This window comes from Epinephelus lanceolatus, chromosome 17, assembly GCF_041903045.1.
Source record: "Epinephelus lanceolatus isolate andai-2023 chromosome 17, ASM4190304v1, whole genome shotgun sequence".
In the NCBI taxonomy this organism is placed as follows: domain Eukaryota; kingdom Metazoa; phylum Chordata; class Actinopteri; order Perciformes; family Serranidae; genus Epinephelus; species Epinephelus lanceolatus.
Genome location: NC_135750.1, coordinates 2525305 through 2542929, shown reverse-complemented (window position 1 = coordinate 2542929; position 17625 = coordinate 2525305). Strand labels below are relative to the sequence as shown.

General features: G+C 39.1%; 2 protein-coding genes across 3 annotated transcripts; one reads left to right on the top strand and one right to left on the bottom strand.

Annotated features, from left to right (window-relative positions):
- The first annotated feature begins 208 nt into the window (after positions 1 to 208).
- supt3h (SPT3 homolog, SAGA and STAGA complex component) lies at positions 209 to 17510 on the top strand. 2 transcript variants are annotated; one of them, XM_033613018.2, is made up of 12 exons: positions 209 to 321; positions 8487 to 8590; positions 11370 to 11454; positions 13336 to 13422; positions 13698 to 13794; positions 13922 to 14073; positions 14237 to 14312; positions 14432 to 14544; positions 14878 to 14982; positions 15111 to 15239; positions 17157 to 17246; positions 17390 to 17510. In XM_033613018.2, the coding sequence occupies exons 1-12, from the start codon at positions 307 to 309 to the stop codon at positions 17429 to 17431; spliced, it is 1095 nt and encodes a 364-aa protein (XP_033468909.1). In that variant the 5' UTR covers positions 209 to 306; the 3' UTR covers positions 17432 to 17510. The 2 variants fall into 2 exon arrangements, with proteins under 2 accessions (XP_033468909.1, XP_033468910.1); XM_033613019.2 differs by lacking the exon at positions 209 to 321 and adding an exon at positions 4338 to 4441.
- On the bottom strand, positions 1494 to 3646 carry runx2a (RUNX family transcription factor 2a). The gene is made up of 6 exons (XM_078160876.1): positions 3637 to 3646; positions 3325 to 3515; positions 2564 to 2723; positions 2169 to 2273; positions 2018 to 2083; positions 1494 to 1837 (listed from the first exon to the last, which is right to left on the bottom strand). Exons 1-6 carry the CDS (start codon positions 3644 to 3646, stop codon positions 1494 to 1496), a joined length of 876 nt encoding a protein of 291 aa, XP_078017002.1.
- Positions 17511 to 17625: the final 115 nt, after the last annotated feature.

Sequence of the window (17625 nt, the reverse complement as noted above, 5' to 3'; positions counted from 1 at the left end):
CTCTTTTGTTTTTACCAAGCTCTCAGTTAGTAGTTTTCCATTTACTCTGGTTTCATGCACCTCAGCTTTTGGTCCCGCCCACTTCATCAAGGCAACTCAGTTCACCTGTTCCTGATTTCACTAGGTCTTTATATTAACTCCAGCCTCACAGTCACTAATCAATCGCAAATTTCTCCTGTGTATGAACTATGTTGGCCTACACAGAAACATGAATGGCCCTATCCAGAGCCAGTGTTTGGTTTGTCCATACTGGGCATCTGTAGAACAACATGGCGGACTCTGCAAGCGAGGACCCACTCTTTATAAATGACTCCTTCAAAGGTAACGAAAACACAATTTTTAGTCTCTGGTGACTTTACACTGATGAAAACATAGTTATGAATATTAAAAGATATAGCTGGCAAGAAATACAATAGATATTTGGAATTTAAAATGAAACATTAAGATAATAAAATAAAATAAAAAGGATTTAGTATTTGAACATAAATATATAACGGGTTGGGTTGGTCTAGCAGCCCAGATAAATACATTTAAATTGAACTAATTAAATTAGAAGGAAATAAATCTGTAAACATGTTTTAATGTGCGTATTAGTGTCGCAGCTCTGCTTGTAGTTCCTACTAAAGTCCACCAGAGGGCGACATTACAGCAGAAACCAGCAGCAGACAGGTTAAACTCAGTGAACTTTAAAGGTTTTAAAACCTTTTATTTTATTAATTATTAAAACATTTTCTCCTTCAATACATCTCATTATTAAACTTAACTACTACATTAGAGTACATACTTTTAAATTGATCCATTGTAGGCAAAACAAATTAAATAAATGTGTGCAGAATATTTATACATTTATGTAATAGTAATAATAATTATAATTATAACAATAAAACAAAATAAGATAATTATTATAAGACATGAATAATTAATTAAAAAATAAAAATAAGGGGACTGTGTATTAAGAATAAAGGCATAAAAAAGGAAAGTTTTGGATTTTTTTTTTAATTTTTTCAATATTAACATTATTAAGAAATTATATTTAAAATAAAATATTTTCAGTGTGTTCATGCAACAAAACATTATAATAAATGGATTTAGTATTTCTTTACTCGACTTTTATTCCTGGGAATGCGGAAATAATGAATATCAAAAGATATGGCTGGCAAGAATTAGCACAAATGCAGTGGTAGGGCTGTAGTATTTAAAATTAATATATAAATAAATTAAAATAAAATAGAATAAAATAAAATAAATATATCAAATCAAATGACAAAAGATAGGGTTGGTATAGTAGCCTAGATAAATACAACAAATAAAACTCTAATAAATACACGTTTTCATGACAAAGTAATAAATAAGAGCATCATAATCACTGCAAACAAAGTTAAAGTGTAAAGGTGTATTTTCACAGGTGGGTTTCAGAGCCGAAAACAAAGTAAAAAAATTCCCAAAACACGTAAAATATTTTATTTTCAGATGATGTATAAAACATCCAGTCATCAATAAGGCCTCCAGTAAGGCTCCTCCCCTCTTATAGAAAGACACGCCCCTTCAATATAATTGGTCAGCGCTGTGACGACATTGCGGTCCTCCCCCATGTTTTGGAGCGGTTGGTTTGGTCCGTAGTAGAAGCTGCCTGCTTGGAAGGGACCATTGTGGCTCAGTGGAGGGGGAGGAGGAGGAGAGGACAGGTAGGAGCTGTACGGTGTCGGCTGGGTGGAGTAGGAGAGAGGAGGCAGGTGGTGCATTCTGGGACCTGGGGTGAAGGAGGAGGTCAGAGAGGTCACCTGACCCAGGAACGGCGGCTCATTGGTCCACAGAGAGGTGGTGAAGGATCGACAGTCTGCAGAGAGACGGGAGATGATACAGGACATAAAAGAATTAATTCAAGGTCCAGAACTTTTGACTGCATCACATGGTCTTCTTCAGCTGATGGAGTTTGTTCAGTGGTAATATCAGTCATGGCCCCGTCTTTACGACAAGTTATCATTTTAATTAATAACTGAGGATTTAAATAAACGACCTGAGGATGCAGAGCTGCTGCAGGACGACCTGAACACTCCTGACTTCACCTCCTTCTGTCTCTGTCCTGTCCAGAGAGACACAGAGCAGAGTAACTCTCACTGAAATCTTTGTATGAACCCTTCATATTATTTTCTCCTGTGTGCACTGACGTCTTGGCAGCCGCTGTCCGTCCACGGTGACCTTGATGGCTCTGTGTAAGGTGGCGATCTGAGGCGGCGAGGTCAGCACGTTGATGGAGAGTGTGAAACTCTTACCTAGGAAAAAAAAACACGTGTACAGGAAAACTATTAGGGCTTGTCTTAAATCAGTTTTTCCATCTCTCAAACACATCGTCTGTCCTCAGCCCCTCACCAGATATGGTTTTTAGGGAGGAGCTGAATCAACGGTCAAAGAATAGAGCCGGTGGCGTAAGGTCGTTACAACGGGCCCCAGTGCACGCTATTAAGATGGGCCCTAATGCACACTAGGTACTAGTTATGCACCTAGCTGCCGTATAATCTTATCATCACACGATCAAATAGAGACTTGACTTGTGTCCGTCTACCTCTGCCGCTGCGACCTATGAAGCGGAGGTCGTTGAAGTGGGCGTAGCCTTGCTTCATGGTCGTTGTGGCGTTGCGAAGCTCGGCGCTGCAGTTGTCGTCATTGCCGGCCATCACCGTGACCACCACACCGTCTGGCACGTCGTTGCCCACGGCAACCACCTGGAGGATTGAGAGAGCAGAAGGGAATCGTACAGAGTCTCAGCGACCTGGTGTCAGTCTGAGGGCGTCGAGAACTGGCGCTTGGTCAGAGACTTCTGGCGTCAGACACTGATAAAAAGAGCTGTCGTTTCACATCAGCATGATACACGATGTTGTTTAACGGTGCCCGGCGGTGTCAGGGGGAATTTGGCAGGGCGACAACAAAAGTTGAGGTGGCGAAAGTCCAAGTAGGGCGGGCAGGAGAGGTGGTGGATGGGTCCACAAGAGTATAAAGCCAAACACTGTTCTTTTGTCTTAAACGCAACCACGTGGAAAAAAACATCAGTTGGCAGTGTTGTACCAATGTAGTGTTTTATTTTGAAAGAGACTGTATGCAAACTGTACATTTCCTGTGAAAACAGAAGTGTATTTTGAAAACAGACAATGCATGTAACAGGCTGAAGTTGACACGGCGTCCCAGAACATCAACTTGGACGTCACATGTGGACGTGGAAAGTCCATGTGACGAGAATATGGTCAGCTGAGCGAGTGTCCCCATGACATGTGATGACCTTTAACTTTATTACCAGACAGACAGACAGACAGACAGATCACTACTGACCGTGAAGGCTCTCGGCAGGGTCTTGTTACACCTCCAGTGCTGCGGCAGGCTGCTGCACAGGAAGTTGGGGCTGTCTGTCTGCACCAGGCCTCTGGGTGGCGCCGTGCTGCGCTGGTGGAGCGACCTCACCTCCTGATCGTCCAGTTGACGGTTGGCGGGAGACGGTGTTGGCCGACACTTCGCCACAGGCTCTGAGAGGGAGCAACAGAGAGACGGAAAGATTTTGTCTTTTTACCTTTGTTTGTTTGTTGAATAAATTCACCAAATTCAAATTTGCTGAAATCCAAATTACTGTGGTGACAGAGTCTGTACCTGCATTCATGCCTTGTGTTAATGGCTATAAAGGGGTAAGTTTTGTTTTAGCATTGCATGGAGGGGGGAACATATACAACAGGGGATCTCCCACGAAACATCCAACACTTAATTTCCTTCAAACTGGTGAATTTTTCTGCACCAGTTTAATGTGTAGATGTCTTTATTTTTATCAGAATAAAAGTTCATGTTTTTACTGCGGGTTACAAATGAATAAATATTAACCTGCATCCCCCGACACAGATGTGAAGGCTTTTGTTCACAACTCAAAAAGGTAGACGTTTAATTATAAGGTCTATATTTGTTTTATAAGCAATTCCAAAACATTTCTTGTTCAACAGCTCCCTTGTTTCATCAAGAGCAGCAATAGATTTAGATCATTTCAGTTTAATATGTTCGATGTGTGACTTCAATCATAGTTTATATATGATATAATATAATATCATGTAAAATATATATGTGTTTGTGTGTATATATATATATATATTTATTATTATACATAATATAATGTAATATGTATATATATTACATTATATTATTTTATATTATTTTATTTATAATATAATATAATATAATAAATGATATTATTTATTTACTTTTTTCATCAGTGATAACATGATAATTTCCCTTTCTGCTGTTTAATAACCGTGGGTGAGACGTTTCAGGGCGTTTTAAACCAGAAAGCACAGAAAACTACAACTACCAAATTCCCACGCTTTCTTATATTGTGACGTCATCAAACCGCGCCAAAACAACTCGGTAAACGTCCACAGGAGCTGCAGCAGCGTTTTGTGGAGCGAATCAGGTGCTTATTTTAATCTATTTTAGACTGTTCTCTCCTCCTCTTCCTCCTCCTCCTCCTCTTCCTCCTGTCTGTGTGTCTCTTTCATCTTGTGAGCTTTGTGTGTGATTGACCGCAGTGTTTGAATAGGAGGGAACTATATTATCATTCAGATTTCACTGCCGGAGGGGAAGTTAGTGCGGTCACACCACCTGTCCCCTCTGTGTGTGTGTGTGTGTGTGTGTGTGTGTGTGTGTGTGTGTGTGTGTGTGTGTGTGTGTGTGTGTGTGTGGTCATTTGACTCAGGTCTGTTCTGCTATCTTGTTATTTTAGGCCTTTGGCTCAGACTGACTCTGTTTTGGGGTCAATTATCTAAAAATGGCGGAGCGTAACAGTACAGTACGGACTATACGACACCTGTGAGTTTATCAGGTACACCTGGATAAACCAGCGGTGGAAGAAGTATTCAGTTACTTTACTGAAGTTAAAGTACTGATACCACACTGTGACAATACTCCACTACAAGTAAAGTACTATCACACAACAGGTAGTTCCGACCGAGCAGTTTGATTGGACAGGAGGTGCTCCGTGTTACACAGCACTAGGACTTTTAACTCTGCATGTATCACTCCGCCGTCCAGGTGTTCTGAGCCGTTAATTACATTAATGTCAGTGACACAAACATTGCTCCGCTAAATGAAACATATGACCACATATAACATTTGAGTTCAATAATAAATGGTCAGAAAATGACAAAGGGACGATAAGAGCCCTGAACACGTCACTGTGACCCTCAGGTGTGTTCACATCGTCTGTTACCAGACTGTAACCAGGTAATGTTAATTAAACAAATGTAGAACAAAGATTTGTTTCAGAATGTAGAGTCAATTTATGGAGTGGTTTAGAAACGGAAATCAAATTTACATTTAAAAACAATATTTAAACACAAGATGATGAACACATATACAACTGAAGTAGGGCCTGACCGGTTTATCGGCCGATTATTAGAGAGTAATCGACAGAGAATAATAATTGACACCGATGTTAACTTACTTAGAAATAATGTCCTTGTGTTACTAATCCAGCAGAGGGCGTCTGACTCCTTTCATGTCACGCTCCACAGTCACCCCAGTGACCCAACGGCAGAGTGAATTTTGTTCAAAATTGTGTTCAGATTGTTCATATGCTGCTTGTTCCACACAATTTCTGATAATAAAAGTATCTGAAATAGTAAAATGTTCTTCCTTCAATTTATATCTTTGTAACGAGTGTTTGAACTATATTTAAGCCATCAAAAGCAGGTATTTTGGGTTTTTTTAAATTGAAAAACATAAAATTTAATCAGCCGATATATCAGATTTTTTTATTCCATAATATCGGAATCGGCATTGGCCCCAAAAAATCCATATCGGTCGGGCCCTAAACTGAAGTGTGAACACCAGAGTGCATGTGAAATGTGTTGAGGAACTTTGGGTTGGCAATAGGCCGATATAACGTACAGTACAGGCCAAAAGTTTGGACACACCTTCTCATTCAATGCGTTTTCTTTATTTTCATGACTATTTACATTGTAGATTCTCACTGAAGGCATCAAAACTATGAATGAACACATGTGGAGTTATGTACTTAACAAAAAAAGGTGAAATAACTGAAAACATGTTTTATATTCTAGTTTCTTCAAAATAGCCACCCTTTGCTCTGATTACTGCTTTGCACACTCTTGGCATTCTCTCCATGAGCTTCAAGAGGTAGTCACCTGAAATGGTTTTCCAACAGTCTTGAAGGAGTTCCCAGAGGTGTTTAGCACTTGTTGGCCCCTTTGCCTTCACTCTGCGGTCCAGCTCACCCCAAACCATCTGGATTGGGTTCAGGTCTGGTGACTGTGGAGGCCAGGTCATCTGCCGCAGCACTCCATCACTCTCCTTCTTGGTCAAATAGCCCTTACACAGCCTGGAGGTGTGTTTGGGGTCATTGTCCTGTTGAAAAATAAATGATCGTCCAACTAAACGCAAACCGGATGGGATGGCATGTCGCTGCAGGATGCTGTGGTAGCCATGCTGGTTCAGTGTGCCTTCAATTTTGAATAAATCCCCAACAGTGTCACCAGCAAAACACCCCCACACCATCACACCTCCTCCTCCATGCTTCACAGTGGGAACCAGGCATGTGGAATCCATCCGTTCACCTTTTCTGCGTCTCACAAAGACACGGCGGTTGGAACCAAAGATCTCAAATTTGGACTCATCAGACCAAAGCACAGATTTCCACTGGTCTAATGTCCATTCCTTGTGTTTCTTGGCCCAAACAAATCTCTTCTGCTTGTTGCCTCTCCTTAGCAGTGGTTTCCTAGCAGCTATTTGACCATGAAGGCCTGATTGGCGCAGTCTCCTCTTAACAGTTGTTCTAGAGATGGGTCTGCTGCTAGAACTCTGTGTGGCATTCATCTGGTCTCTGATCTGAGCTGCTGTTAACTTGCGATTTCTGAGGCTGGTGACTCGGATGAACTTATCCTCAGAAGCAGAGGTGACTCTTGGTCTTCCTTTCCTGGGTCGGTCCTCATGTGTGCCAGTTTGGTTGTAGCGCTTGATGGTTTTTGCGACTCCACTTGGGGACACATTTAAAGTTTTTGCAATTTTCCGGACTGACTGACCTTCATTTCTTAAAGTAATGATGGCCACTGGTTTTTCTTTAGTTAGCTGATTGGTTCTTGCCATAATATGAATTTTAACAGTTGTCCAATAGGGCTGTCGGCTGTGTATTAACCTGACTTCTGCACAACACAACTGATGGTCCCAACCCCATTGATAAAGCAAGAAATTCCACTAATTAACCCTGATAAGGCACACCTGTGAAGTGGAAACCATTTCAGGTGACTACCTCTTGAAGCTCATGGAGAGAATGCCAAGAGTGTGCAAAGCAGTAATCAGAGCAAAGGGTGGCTATTTTGAAGAAACTAGAATATAAAACATGTTTTCAGTTATTTCACCTTTTTTTGTTAAGTACATAACTCCACATGTGTTCATTCATAGTTTTGATGCCTTCAGTGAGAATCTACAATGTAAATAGTCATGAAAATAAAGAAAATGCATTGAATGAGAAGGTGTGTCCAAACTTTTGGCCTGCACTGTATATACTGTAAAGCTTCAATTAGCAGCCCTGGCTATTATTTGCTTAAATCAGTGAACTCACCAGGCCTACATTTGGGACGGGCCTCTAATTCCTTTCACACAAAACTGTTGCTGAGCAAAGATCAGGAAACATGATCAAGTTGTTTATTTAAACCTGAATGAATATTCAGCCACAGGCCTCATGTCTGAGATATTTGCTGAACCTTTTGAAACCTGGATCGACTTCAGTTTTTCTTGTGCTGCGTTTAGATGTCCTTCACAAACATTTGTTTTTACGTGGAGCAAATTGATTTGATTTCTTTTGAAAACACGGAAAAAAGGGCAATGAGAAGAAATGTCCTGCAAAATGCAAGAAATTATTAGATTTAGAAAATTGTAAAAAAAAAAAAAAAAAAAAAAGGCTCAGAAAAATTTGTTACAGATTTTTTTATCATTTTAATTTATTATTTTATTATTTAATTTAATGCAATTATTATTTTATTATTTTTTAGGTCATAGTTTATTATTTCTATTTCTATTTTTTTATATATATACTTTTGTTTTGTTGCTATTTTTTTTTCAGGTAAGTTTCTTGTATTTATTTATTTTTTTTTACTATTTTTTTGCTCATGTTTAAAATACTCCACTGCAGTGAAAAGTTCTTTCATTAAAAACCTCAAAAACTTACCTAAATAAAAGTCTGCAAGTATTATCAGAAAAATGTGCTCAAAGTATCAGAAGCATTGATTCTGCAGTAAAATGTTTTGCTGCATTAATGTTGAATATTACTGCAGTAGATGTTTGTGTGAACTTCTTCAGTTTAATCTACAGCAGCAGATCCTGTACGATCAGTCTCAGAGTGCAGAATATATTCATGTGATGTGATATTGAGCTTCTTCATTTACTTTTGATTTTTTAGTTTTAATGCAGTTTTATTTATCTGTTTGTTTTCATGTCATCAGGCGGCTGTGGTTATGAGCAGTCCCATGGCAGGCTCTGCAGCCTCCAGTTCAAAAGACCGTCCAGCCTCCAGGACCAGTTTCATCCCAGAGCTGCAGAGCATGATGTAAGACGCACACAGTACACACACACACACACACACACACACACACACACACACAGACTCACCCCAGTACAGCATGGGGCTGCTGCTGCTGCTGAACAGACTGTTTGAAGCCATAGAAACCTGTTGAACAGACGACAGAAAGTTTCAGCTCACGATACTCAACAAAAACCAAACTGCCTCCAGGAAATAAAACAGAGACACAAACGTCTTAAACCAGCCCGCGACACTTCATTTTAATACATCATGTCACACACTCGCAGCATTTGTAAATGAAGCTAAAGTAAATAAAAAGGCTCTGCTGTCTGTTGTTTTTATTGTCTGTACCGAAGGAACGTACCGAGTATTTATGTCTGCAGCTTCTTATCAGTGGACTCTTCTGCAGAAGGACTTAAAGTTGCCCTCACTGGTTGTGATGATTCTCTTATAGCATATATGAACATAATGAGATTACCACAAAGAAGAAATTATGTGTTTTATGTTGCTTGTTTTAGAGCTGTATGTTTTCATTTTGTATTTTTATGTAGTCTGTCTGTGACTTTATGTTGCTGCCTGTCTCGACCAGGACACTCTTAAAACAGAGATTTTTAATCTTGAGTTTTTTTTCTGGTTAAATAAAGTTGTTGTTGAATATGATAAAAATAAATACAGCAAGTACACAATGAAGTCCATTAACATCAAGTCTGTCTGACATGAATATCCACATTTTGCCTAAACTGTCTTTGTAGTAATAATAATTGTTATAATAAGAAACCTAATTTATGAGGCACTTTTTGAAACAAAGGTACAAAGTGCTTTACATGGTTGAACCCAGATTTAAAACAATGCCGCGTTTAGGCAACAGAGTCAGGCACTGTTAGAAATACTAAAAAAACCTTCAACAATAAAGATAGATACCTGTAAGAGCCACAATGGGACTATAATATGTTCATTTAAATATCATATGAAGTTCATATCCAGACATTATATGAAATAAGGTGATGTATGAAAATGTAAGACTAAAGACTAAAATGAAAATATGTTAATAATAACGATGCTCACATTATTTTGTACAGAGAGGTGTGTTAGGCACAGGAGCACACAGTGTGACTTAATGTAATTTTAATTTTTTCAGTAAACTTTTCAAACAGGATTAAATCTGTTGTTGACGTCAGACTGAATTTTCTGTGCCTACAGCTACTCTACTACAATACCAACGATGAAACAGTGAAGTGACGTTGGCAACTAACTGACCTGAAGATTTTTTTTAGTAGAGCCGAATTGATTTTTCCATTAATCCGTGAGTCGATCGACACAAAATGAATCAAAAAATGAATCAGCTCCAGCTTCTTAATTAAGATAATTTGCAGTTTTTCTTTAAATTAAACTGAATATCTTTGACACAGAAGATGTCGCCTTGAGCTTTATGAACTGTGATGTATTATTCACCTTTTTCTTTTGCATTTTATAGAGCAAACAATTTATCAAGGAAATAATTATCAGATGAATTAATAATAGTGTTCTGCTTTGCAGCAGAGGAAACACTGAAATATTGTAAAGCTTTAACAAAAAATAAAGTACTTTTTTATCACAAGATAGAGTCACTTTGAAATGAATCTTCTGAGATTATGAGTAGACGATAAAAAAGTAGAAAAATGACAAAGCAGATAATTCACACGTATTCACACTTATATTTTCATCTTCACTACATTTACACCTTTTTATCTGCACAGGAAAGAAAAGAAACAAGTAACTGTTCTTCTGTCACAAACTCGATCTGTCTGTGGGTTTTTAAAAACCAGCCACCTGTGATGCGGCCTCTCATTAGCGTGCGTTTGTGTGTGTGTGTGTGTTTGGGGTACTCACCTTGTGATGTGTGTGTGTGGGCTGCAGAGAGACGTGTTGGTGGTCAGAGAGGCTGAAACCAAACTAAACCCCAAAACCTAAAACCAACGCTCAGCCTGAAGCCAACCTCCGAACCTGAGGCCAACCTGCCCACAACCTCAAACCAAAGCTGTACTCACCTGTGTGACTGATGGCTGCAAACAGCCAATCGCAGCGCAGATAAGCAGGGGGAGCGGCGAGACCACGAGGGGGGCTGTGTGTCGTTTGAACAGATGGAGAGACAGAGAGAAAGAGGAGAAATGAGAGAAGGAAAGAGCTTCAGGATGTGGGTTTAGGTCGGACTGCCGTCGTGGAAGTGGCTTTTCTGGATGCAAATTGAGGTTTGACCAGATTGTGGCCTGTTGACACCAGTGTGTGTGTGTGTGTGTGTGTGTGTGTGTGTGTGTGTGTGTGTGAGGGTCGGAGGACGAGGCAGGTAGAGAAAGAGATAGACAGACATGTACATATACATTCACAAGCTCTGTGTTTATTTGGACAGCAACATATTTGTTATTTTGTCTCATGAGATTTGATGTGTCACAGTGACTTTAATTCTGTCGTTATTTTTTATTCTGTTTTAAGTTGCACATGTTTTGTCACTGACAGGCTCAGATTGTTATTGTAAGTGTCCGACAGCGTTATGAAAGGATCCCCACAGAGATAGAGCTTTGTGTTAGAGAGTAAGATCCTTTTTGTTTGAGCAGAAATTAACTAATTAAATGGAGTCTGGTGTGTTTGGTGATGGCTTCTTCAGGGATGCTCTTAAACAATAAGGATCTTTTGTCTTTATCAAACAGCTCTATCTCTGTAGGGATCCCTTCCATAAGCTGTCAGACACTGAGAATAACAATCTGCATGTGTGTATGTGTGTGTGTGTGTGTGTGTGTGTGTGTGTGTGTGTGTGTGTGTGTGTTGTCAGGTTTGCTCTGGGAGACGTTCGCAGGCCGCTGCACGAGACGGCAGCTCTGGTGGAGGACATCGTGCACACACAGCTCATAACTATGGTAAATCTGTTACATACAGATTCAGCTGTACACAGACACAACAGGGCCGGTTGCACAAAGCACCTTAAGTCTCCTCCTCAAGGTTTCCTTAAGTTTTCCTTCTTATCTTGGCCTTATACTTAAGAAATTGCTTAAAGTTCAGTAAACTAATAGAGGACCTTAGCAACCAAAGTAAGGACAAAAACACAAGGTACCTCTGACTGCGTGTTCACGGCAACATGTGTGAGTTTATGGTGATCAAAGAGGAAAATGAAGGCGTCCTGAGAAGAGTCCTGCGACCGGGAGAACCTGATGGACACCCTGAATGATGGGTGATTGATGTTGCACTATAAATTTGACAGGAAGTCAATTTATGATTTGTCCGAACATCTGGAGTTGGAGCTCTCAACTTTCCAAAGCTGTGCTCTTCCAGCCTCGTTACAGGGAATAATTGCTCTGCAGTTTTATGCACCCTGATCTTTCCAATCAGTTATTGGCAAGGTGTTTTATATACACAAGTCAACGGTGTGCCATGTCAGTCACCGGGTTTCAAACGCCCTCACCCGTCTGTTGAACACTGTTCCCGTCTAAACATTGCAGTTTCCTTCCACGTTCGTTGCTTCATGTTTGCTGTTATTTTCAGATCAGATTCACTTTTCAGTTTGTTCTTTCTTTTATTGAATTCCTCTGGAAGTCTGATTGTTTCCTCCTCCGACCTGTTTGGTTTTCGTTTCTTCTTATCTTCTGCCATTTTTTTTACTATCAGGCCGACTGTGACACGATACTTAGCTACGATGACAGGCAGCCTATCACAAGCACACGTTCAAGCAAACAAATGGTCTCCATGGAAACAGCAGAGTTTTATTGCTGTAAAATCTCTTCCAGTGCAGTAAATGACTGAACGTCTTTCCCTTGACTTAGGAAACTTTTTAAGAGATTCTGTGCAACACCCTTAAGTAATCTCCTTAGCTAAGGAAAAATATGCCTTATGTGTCACACTTAAGGAGCAAACCTACGGTGCTTTGTGCAACTGGTTTTTGTCCTAAAGTATGACTCTTAAGGCTTAATTTCTCCCTAGCTTAAGGACTTCCACAGTTGCACAGAATCCCTTAAAATGTTTTCTTAGTTTAGGAGAACCATTAACTCGCTTACTGTGTTGAAAGAGATTTTACAGCAGTAAAAGTTTCCATTGAAATTGTTTGTTTGCTTGGACTGATGCTTGCGATGCCTGTTATCGTCTCACTAAGTTGTTTTACAGTTATAGTTAAAGATAGGGAAAAAATTGCAGAAGAAAAGAAGACAAGAAAACCAGCCTGGTCAGAGGAGGAAAGATGAAACTTCTGGCGGAACACAATCATAGAAAGCACAAACTGCAAAGTTAATCTGATCCCTAAATACCAGAAAACAGAAAACAAAATTAAATCAGTCAAATCTAAAGTGTAAAATCAGAAGTGTATCCATCAGGTTCTCCTGGACGCAGAACACTGTTCTCAGGGTGTGTTAGTTTTTTTCATTCACCATAAACTTGGTGATGTTGCAGTTAAGATAGAGTTGGGTTTTATATTTTACCTTTGGTCGCTAAGGTCTTTTGTACAATGGTCTAAAGATTCCTTAAGTATAAAACCAAGACAAGGAGAAAACCATAAATACCTTACTGAACATTTTAAGGAAACCTTAAGGAGAAGACTTAAAGGTGTTTTGTGCAACTGATTTTATTCTGAGGAAACCTGCACTCAGACTTTAAGGAAAATCTTAAGGCTAGTTACACAAAGCAACCTGATCTTTTACTTACGTTACCAAGTAACTATAGCAATAACTTAAAATAACTAGAAATATTCTGCTATGAAAATGGATATAACTTCTGCTCTATGATGCACATCTAACTGATCACTTATTTATCAGCTGCATCAGGCCTGCGAGGGCGCAGCTCTCCGTGGGTCGAGGGTCATTTCAGCTGAGGACATCCTGTTCCTGATGAGGAGGGACAAGGTAAACGCACACGGAAAGAAAAAATTGTTCGTAAAAATTAGTTTTATTGAAAGAAACTCAGTTTACAGTACAATATTTCAGCTACCTAAACATTTTGATTTGTTCTTGATAAAATAGGTTTATAATAAAAATAAAAGGAAAAACACACATGTACAGAAACACGGGAGGAAAGCAGCTGTAGAATAAAGGTTAATACTTTTAATTTTAATTCATCTCACGTTGTTTTTCTCCTCTTTACTCCCTCTCTTCTCCTGTCTGCCTCCATGTCTGAGCAGAGGAAGGTGGCGAGGTTGTTAAAGTATCTCCAGTTCAGAGATTATAAATCCAAACTACTCAAAACTCTGGAGGACGAAGAACCGCAGCAGGAAATCGGTACATGCTCGCTCACACACACACATCATCACATCCACAACATTTTAAAAGTGGATTTATCAAAATGTAATCATGAAACAGAGACTTGGTTTTTGTTTTATTTTATGTCTTCGTCACATGTTTGCAGACAGGTCAGGTGCTGCCGGTGGCGTCGGCGGCAGTAACCAGCGGAGGCAGCGATTAGCTCAGGATTTCCTGGTGTGGATGGATCAGACTGGCGAGCTTTTGTCATTGGCTGAGCGGCAGGAAGTGGACCCTGTCAAACAGGAGCGGTTGGAGGTCAGCAGTCGTCACGACGTTTGCAGCATCTGTAATGTTCATGACACACTGGCGACACTGATTTGACTGTAGACGACAGTAAATTTAACTCATATTTAAGACTGATGATGATATTCATTCTTAATGTGTGTGTGTGTGTGTGTGTGTGTGTCTGTGTGGTCAGCGTTTAGAGCGTCAGACTCGAACCATGGACCAGGCTCAGTACTCTGAGTTCTGTGAGAGTCGACAGCTCAGCTTTGGTAAGATTGGAATTAATTATGTCTCTGTAATAATCCCAGTTTCAGGATTTCGATATAAGCAAATAATAATATTAACAATAAATAATATGTGTGTGTGTGTGTGTGTGTGTGTTATCCAGCTAAGAAAGCATCAAAGTTTCGGGACTGGCTCGACTGCAGCAGTTTGGAGCTGAAACCAAACAGCATCTCCATGGAGATCCTGTCGTACCTGGCCTATGAGACCGTTGCCCAGGTAACATGTTGCATCATGATGTCACAGATATCCTGATAAAGATCCAGTGTGTAGGATTTAGGGAAATGGAATATAATATAATTAATGTCTGGGAGAGGGAGAGACCTCTAAAGATAATTTGTCTCCCAGTAAAATCCATCTGAACAATACACACTGAGGAGTTCTACCCAGAAGAGTTTCAGCTGGTTGCAGTGTGCACTCCTCACCACTAGATGCCACTAAATCCCTCTAAATCTGACACACTGAACCTTTAATGTCTCGACATACTTAATTTGTGTGTCTTTAAAAACGTTTTCAGTGTTATAAAATCTTTCTGTCATTCTCCTTCTACAGATCGTGGATTTGTCTCTGTTGGTAAAACAGGAAATGACTGCAAAATCAAATCCCATCAGTCATGTGATCTCTGCCAGCTATATCCACTACAACACACCCACTGAGGTACACACACACACACACACACACACACCCAGATGCAATGATATCACATTCAGTTGTTTTCAATCACTAAATCCACAGCAGTCAAAAGTGAGTCAATAACACCTGTCCTCCATCTTTCTCTCCACCAGGTAAAGAAGGATCCAGACTCACCTGAAGCCACTCCCCCTTCCACTCCAGGCTCCTCACACTCCTCAAAACCCCTCCTGCAGGGTAACGGCAGTCTGGACGGCCGGGCAAGACAGAGGAAACGCAAAAAGGTGTGTGTGTGTGTGTGTGTGTGTGTGTGTGTGTGTGTGTGTATGATTATTGTGACATTTTTGACGATATACTATACTATGATATTTTTATTATGTTTTGGACGACATACTATACTATGACATTTTTATCACATTTTGGACGACATACTATACTATGACGTTTTTATCACATTTTGGACGACGTACTATACTATGACGTGTTCATCACATTTTAGGCGACATACTATACTATGATGTTTTCATCACATTTTAGGCGACATACTATACTATGACGTTTTCATCACATTTTAGGCGACATACCATACTATGATGTTTTATCACATTTTAGGCGATATACTATACTATGACGTTTTTATCACATTTTGGACGACATACTATACTATGACGTTTTTATCACATTTTGGACGACATACTATACTATGACGTTTTCATCACATTTTAGGCGACATACCATACTATGACGTTTTTATCACATTTTTAACGACATACTATACTATGATGTTTTATCACATTTTGGGCGACATACTATACTATGACGTTTTATGTTTTGGACGACATACTATACTATGACGTTTTTATCACATTTTGGACGACATACTGTACTATGACGTTTTTATCACATTTTGGACGACATGCTATGCTATGACGTTTTTATCACATTTTGGACGACATACTATACTATGACGTTTTTATCCTATTTTGGACGACATGCTATACTATGACGTTTTTATCACATTTGTGACTGCATACTATACTATGACGTTTTTATCACATTTTTGACTGCATACTATACTATGACGTTTTTATCACATTTTGGACGACATGCTATACTATGACATTTTTATCACATTTTGGACAACATACTATACTATGACGTTTTTATCACATTTTGGACAACATACTATACAATGACATTTTTATCACATTTTGGACGACATACTATACTGTGACATTTTTATCACGTTTTGGACAACATACTATACTATGATGTTTTATCACATTTTAGGCGATATACTATACTATGACGTTTTTATCACATTTTGGACGACATACTATACTATGACGTTTTCATCACATTTTGGACGACATGCTATACTATGCCATTTTTATCACATTTTTAACGACATACTATACTATGACGTTTTTATCACATTTTAGGCGACTTACTATACTATGACATTTTTATCACATTTTTAACGACATACTATACTTTGACGTTTTTATCACATTTTTAACGACATACTGTACTATGACATTTTTTAATCACATTTTTAACGACATACTATGCTATGACGTTTTCATCACATTTTAGGCGACATACTATACTATGACGTTTTTATCACATTTTTAACGACATACTATACTTTGACGTTTTTATCACATTTTTAACGTCATACTGTAGTATGACATTTTTATCACATTTTTAACGACATACTATACTATGACATTTTTATCACATTTTTAACGACATACTATACTATGACGTTTTTATCACATTTTGGACAACATACTATACTATGATGTTTTATCACATTTTAGGCGATATACTATACTATGACGTTTTTATCACATTTTTAACGACATACTATACTATGATGTTTTTAATCACATTTTTAACGACATACTATACTATGACGTTTTTATCACATTTTGGGCGACATACTATAACTATGACGTTTTCATCACATTTTGGACGACATACTATACTGACGTTTTCATCACATTTTGGACAACATACTATACCATGACGTTTTTATCACATTTTGGGCGACATACTATAACTATGACGTTTTCATCACATTTTGGACGACATACTATACCATGACGTTTTCATCACATTTCGGACGACATGCTATACTATGATTTTTTCATGATTTTGGTCGACATACCACATTTTCTAATGACATGACTTTTCAGAGCTGCCCAGCTTCAGTGGAGCCTCCCAGCGGAGCCATCCAGCCCTGTCACATCAGAGAGGCTATCAGAAGATACAACTACAGACACACAGTATGTACACACACAAGATGGCTAATGTGCACATCTAGTTGGGTGCAGGACACAAACAGAACACGTCTTCTTTAACTTCACACACCTAATTCAGTGAGAGCGGATGCTATTTTAAAACACATCCACCTTTCTTTCTCTCTCAGAGCGCCTACTGGAGGAGTGGGATGGCTTTCCTCACCTGCTGAAGATGCAAGACATTCTCACACATACCTGCACAAATAGTTTACTTTTCTTGTTCCTTTGTTGTAATAAAGATTTTTCAGCAAGCCTGTATTTGTTAATCATTCTGTTTCTGAGAAATACACAGTTAGCTTTGTTAAATCTTGAAGTTACATTGTACAGTGTGTGCCTTTGTAAAATCTTATCCTAAAATAATACC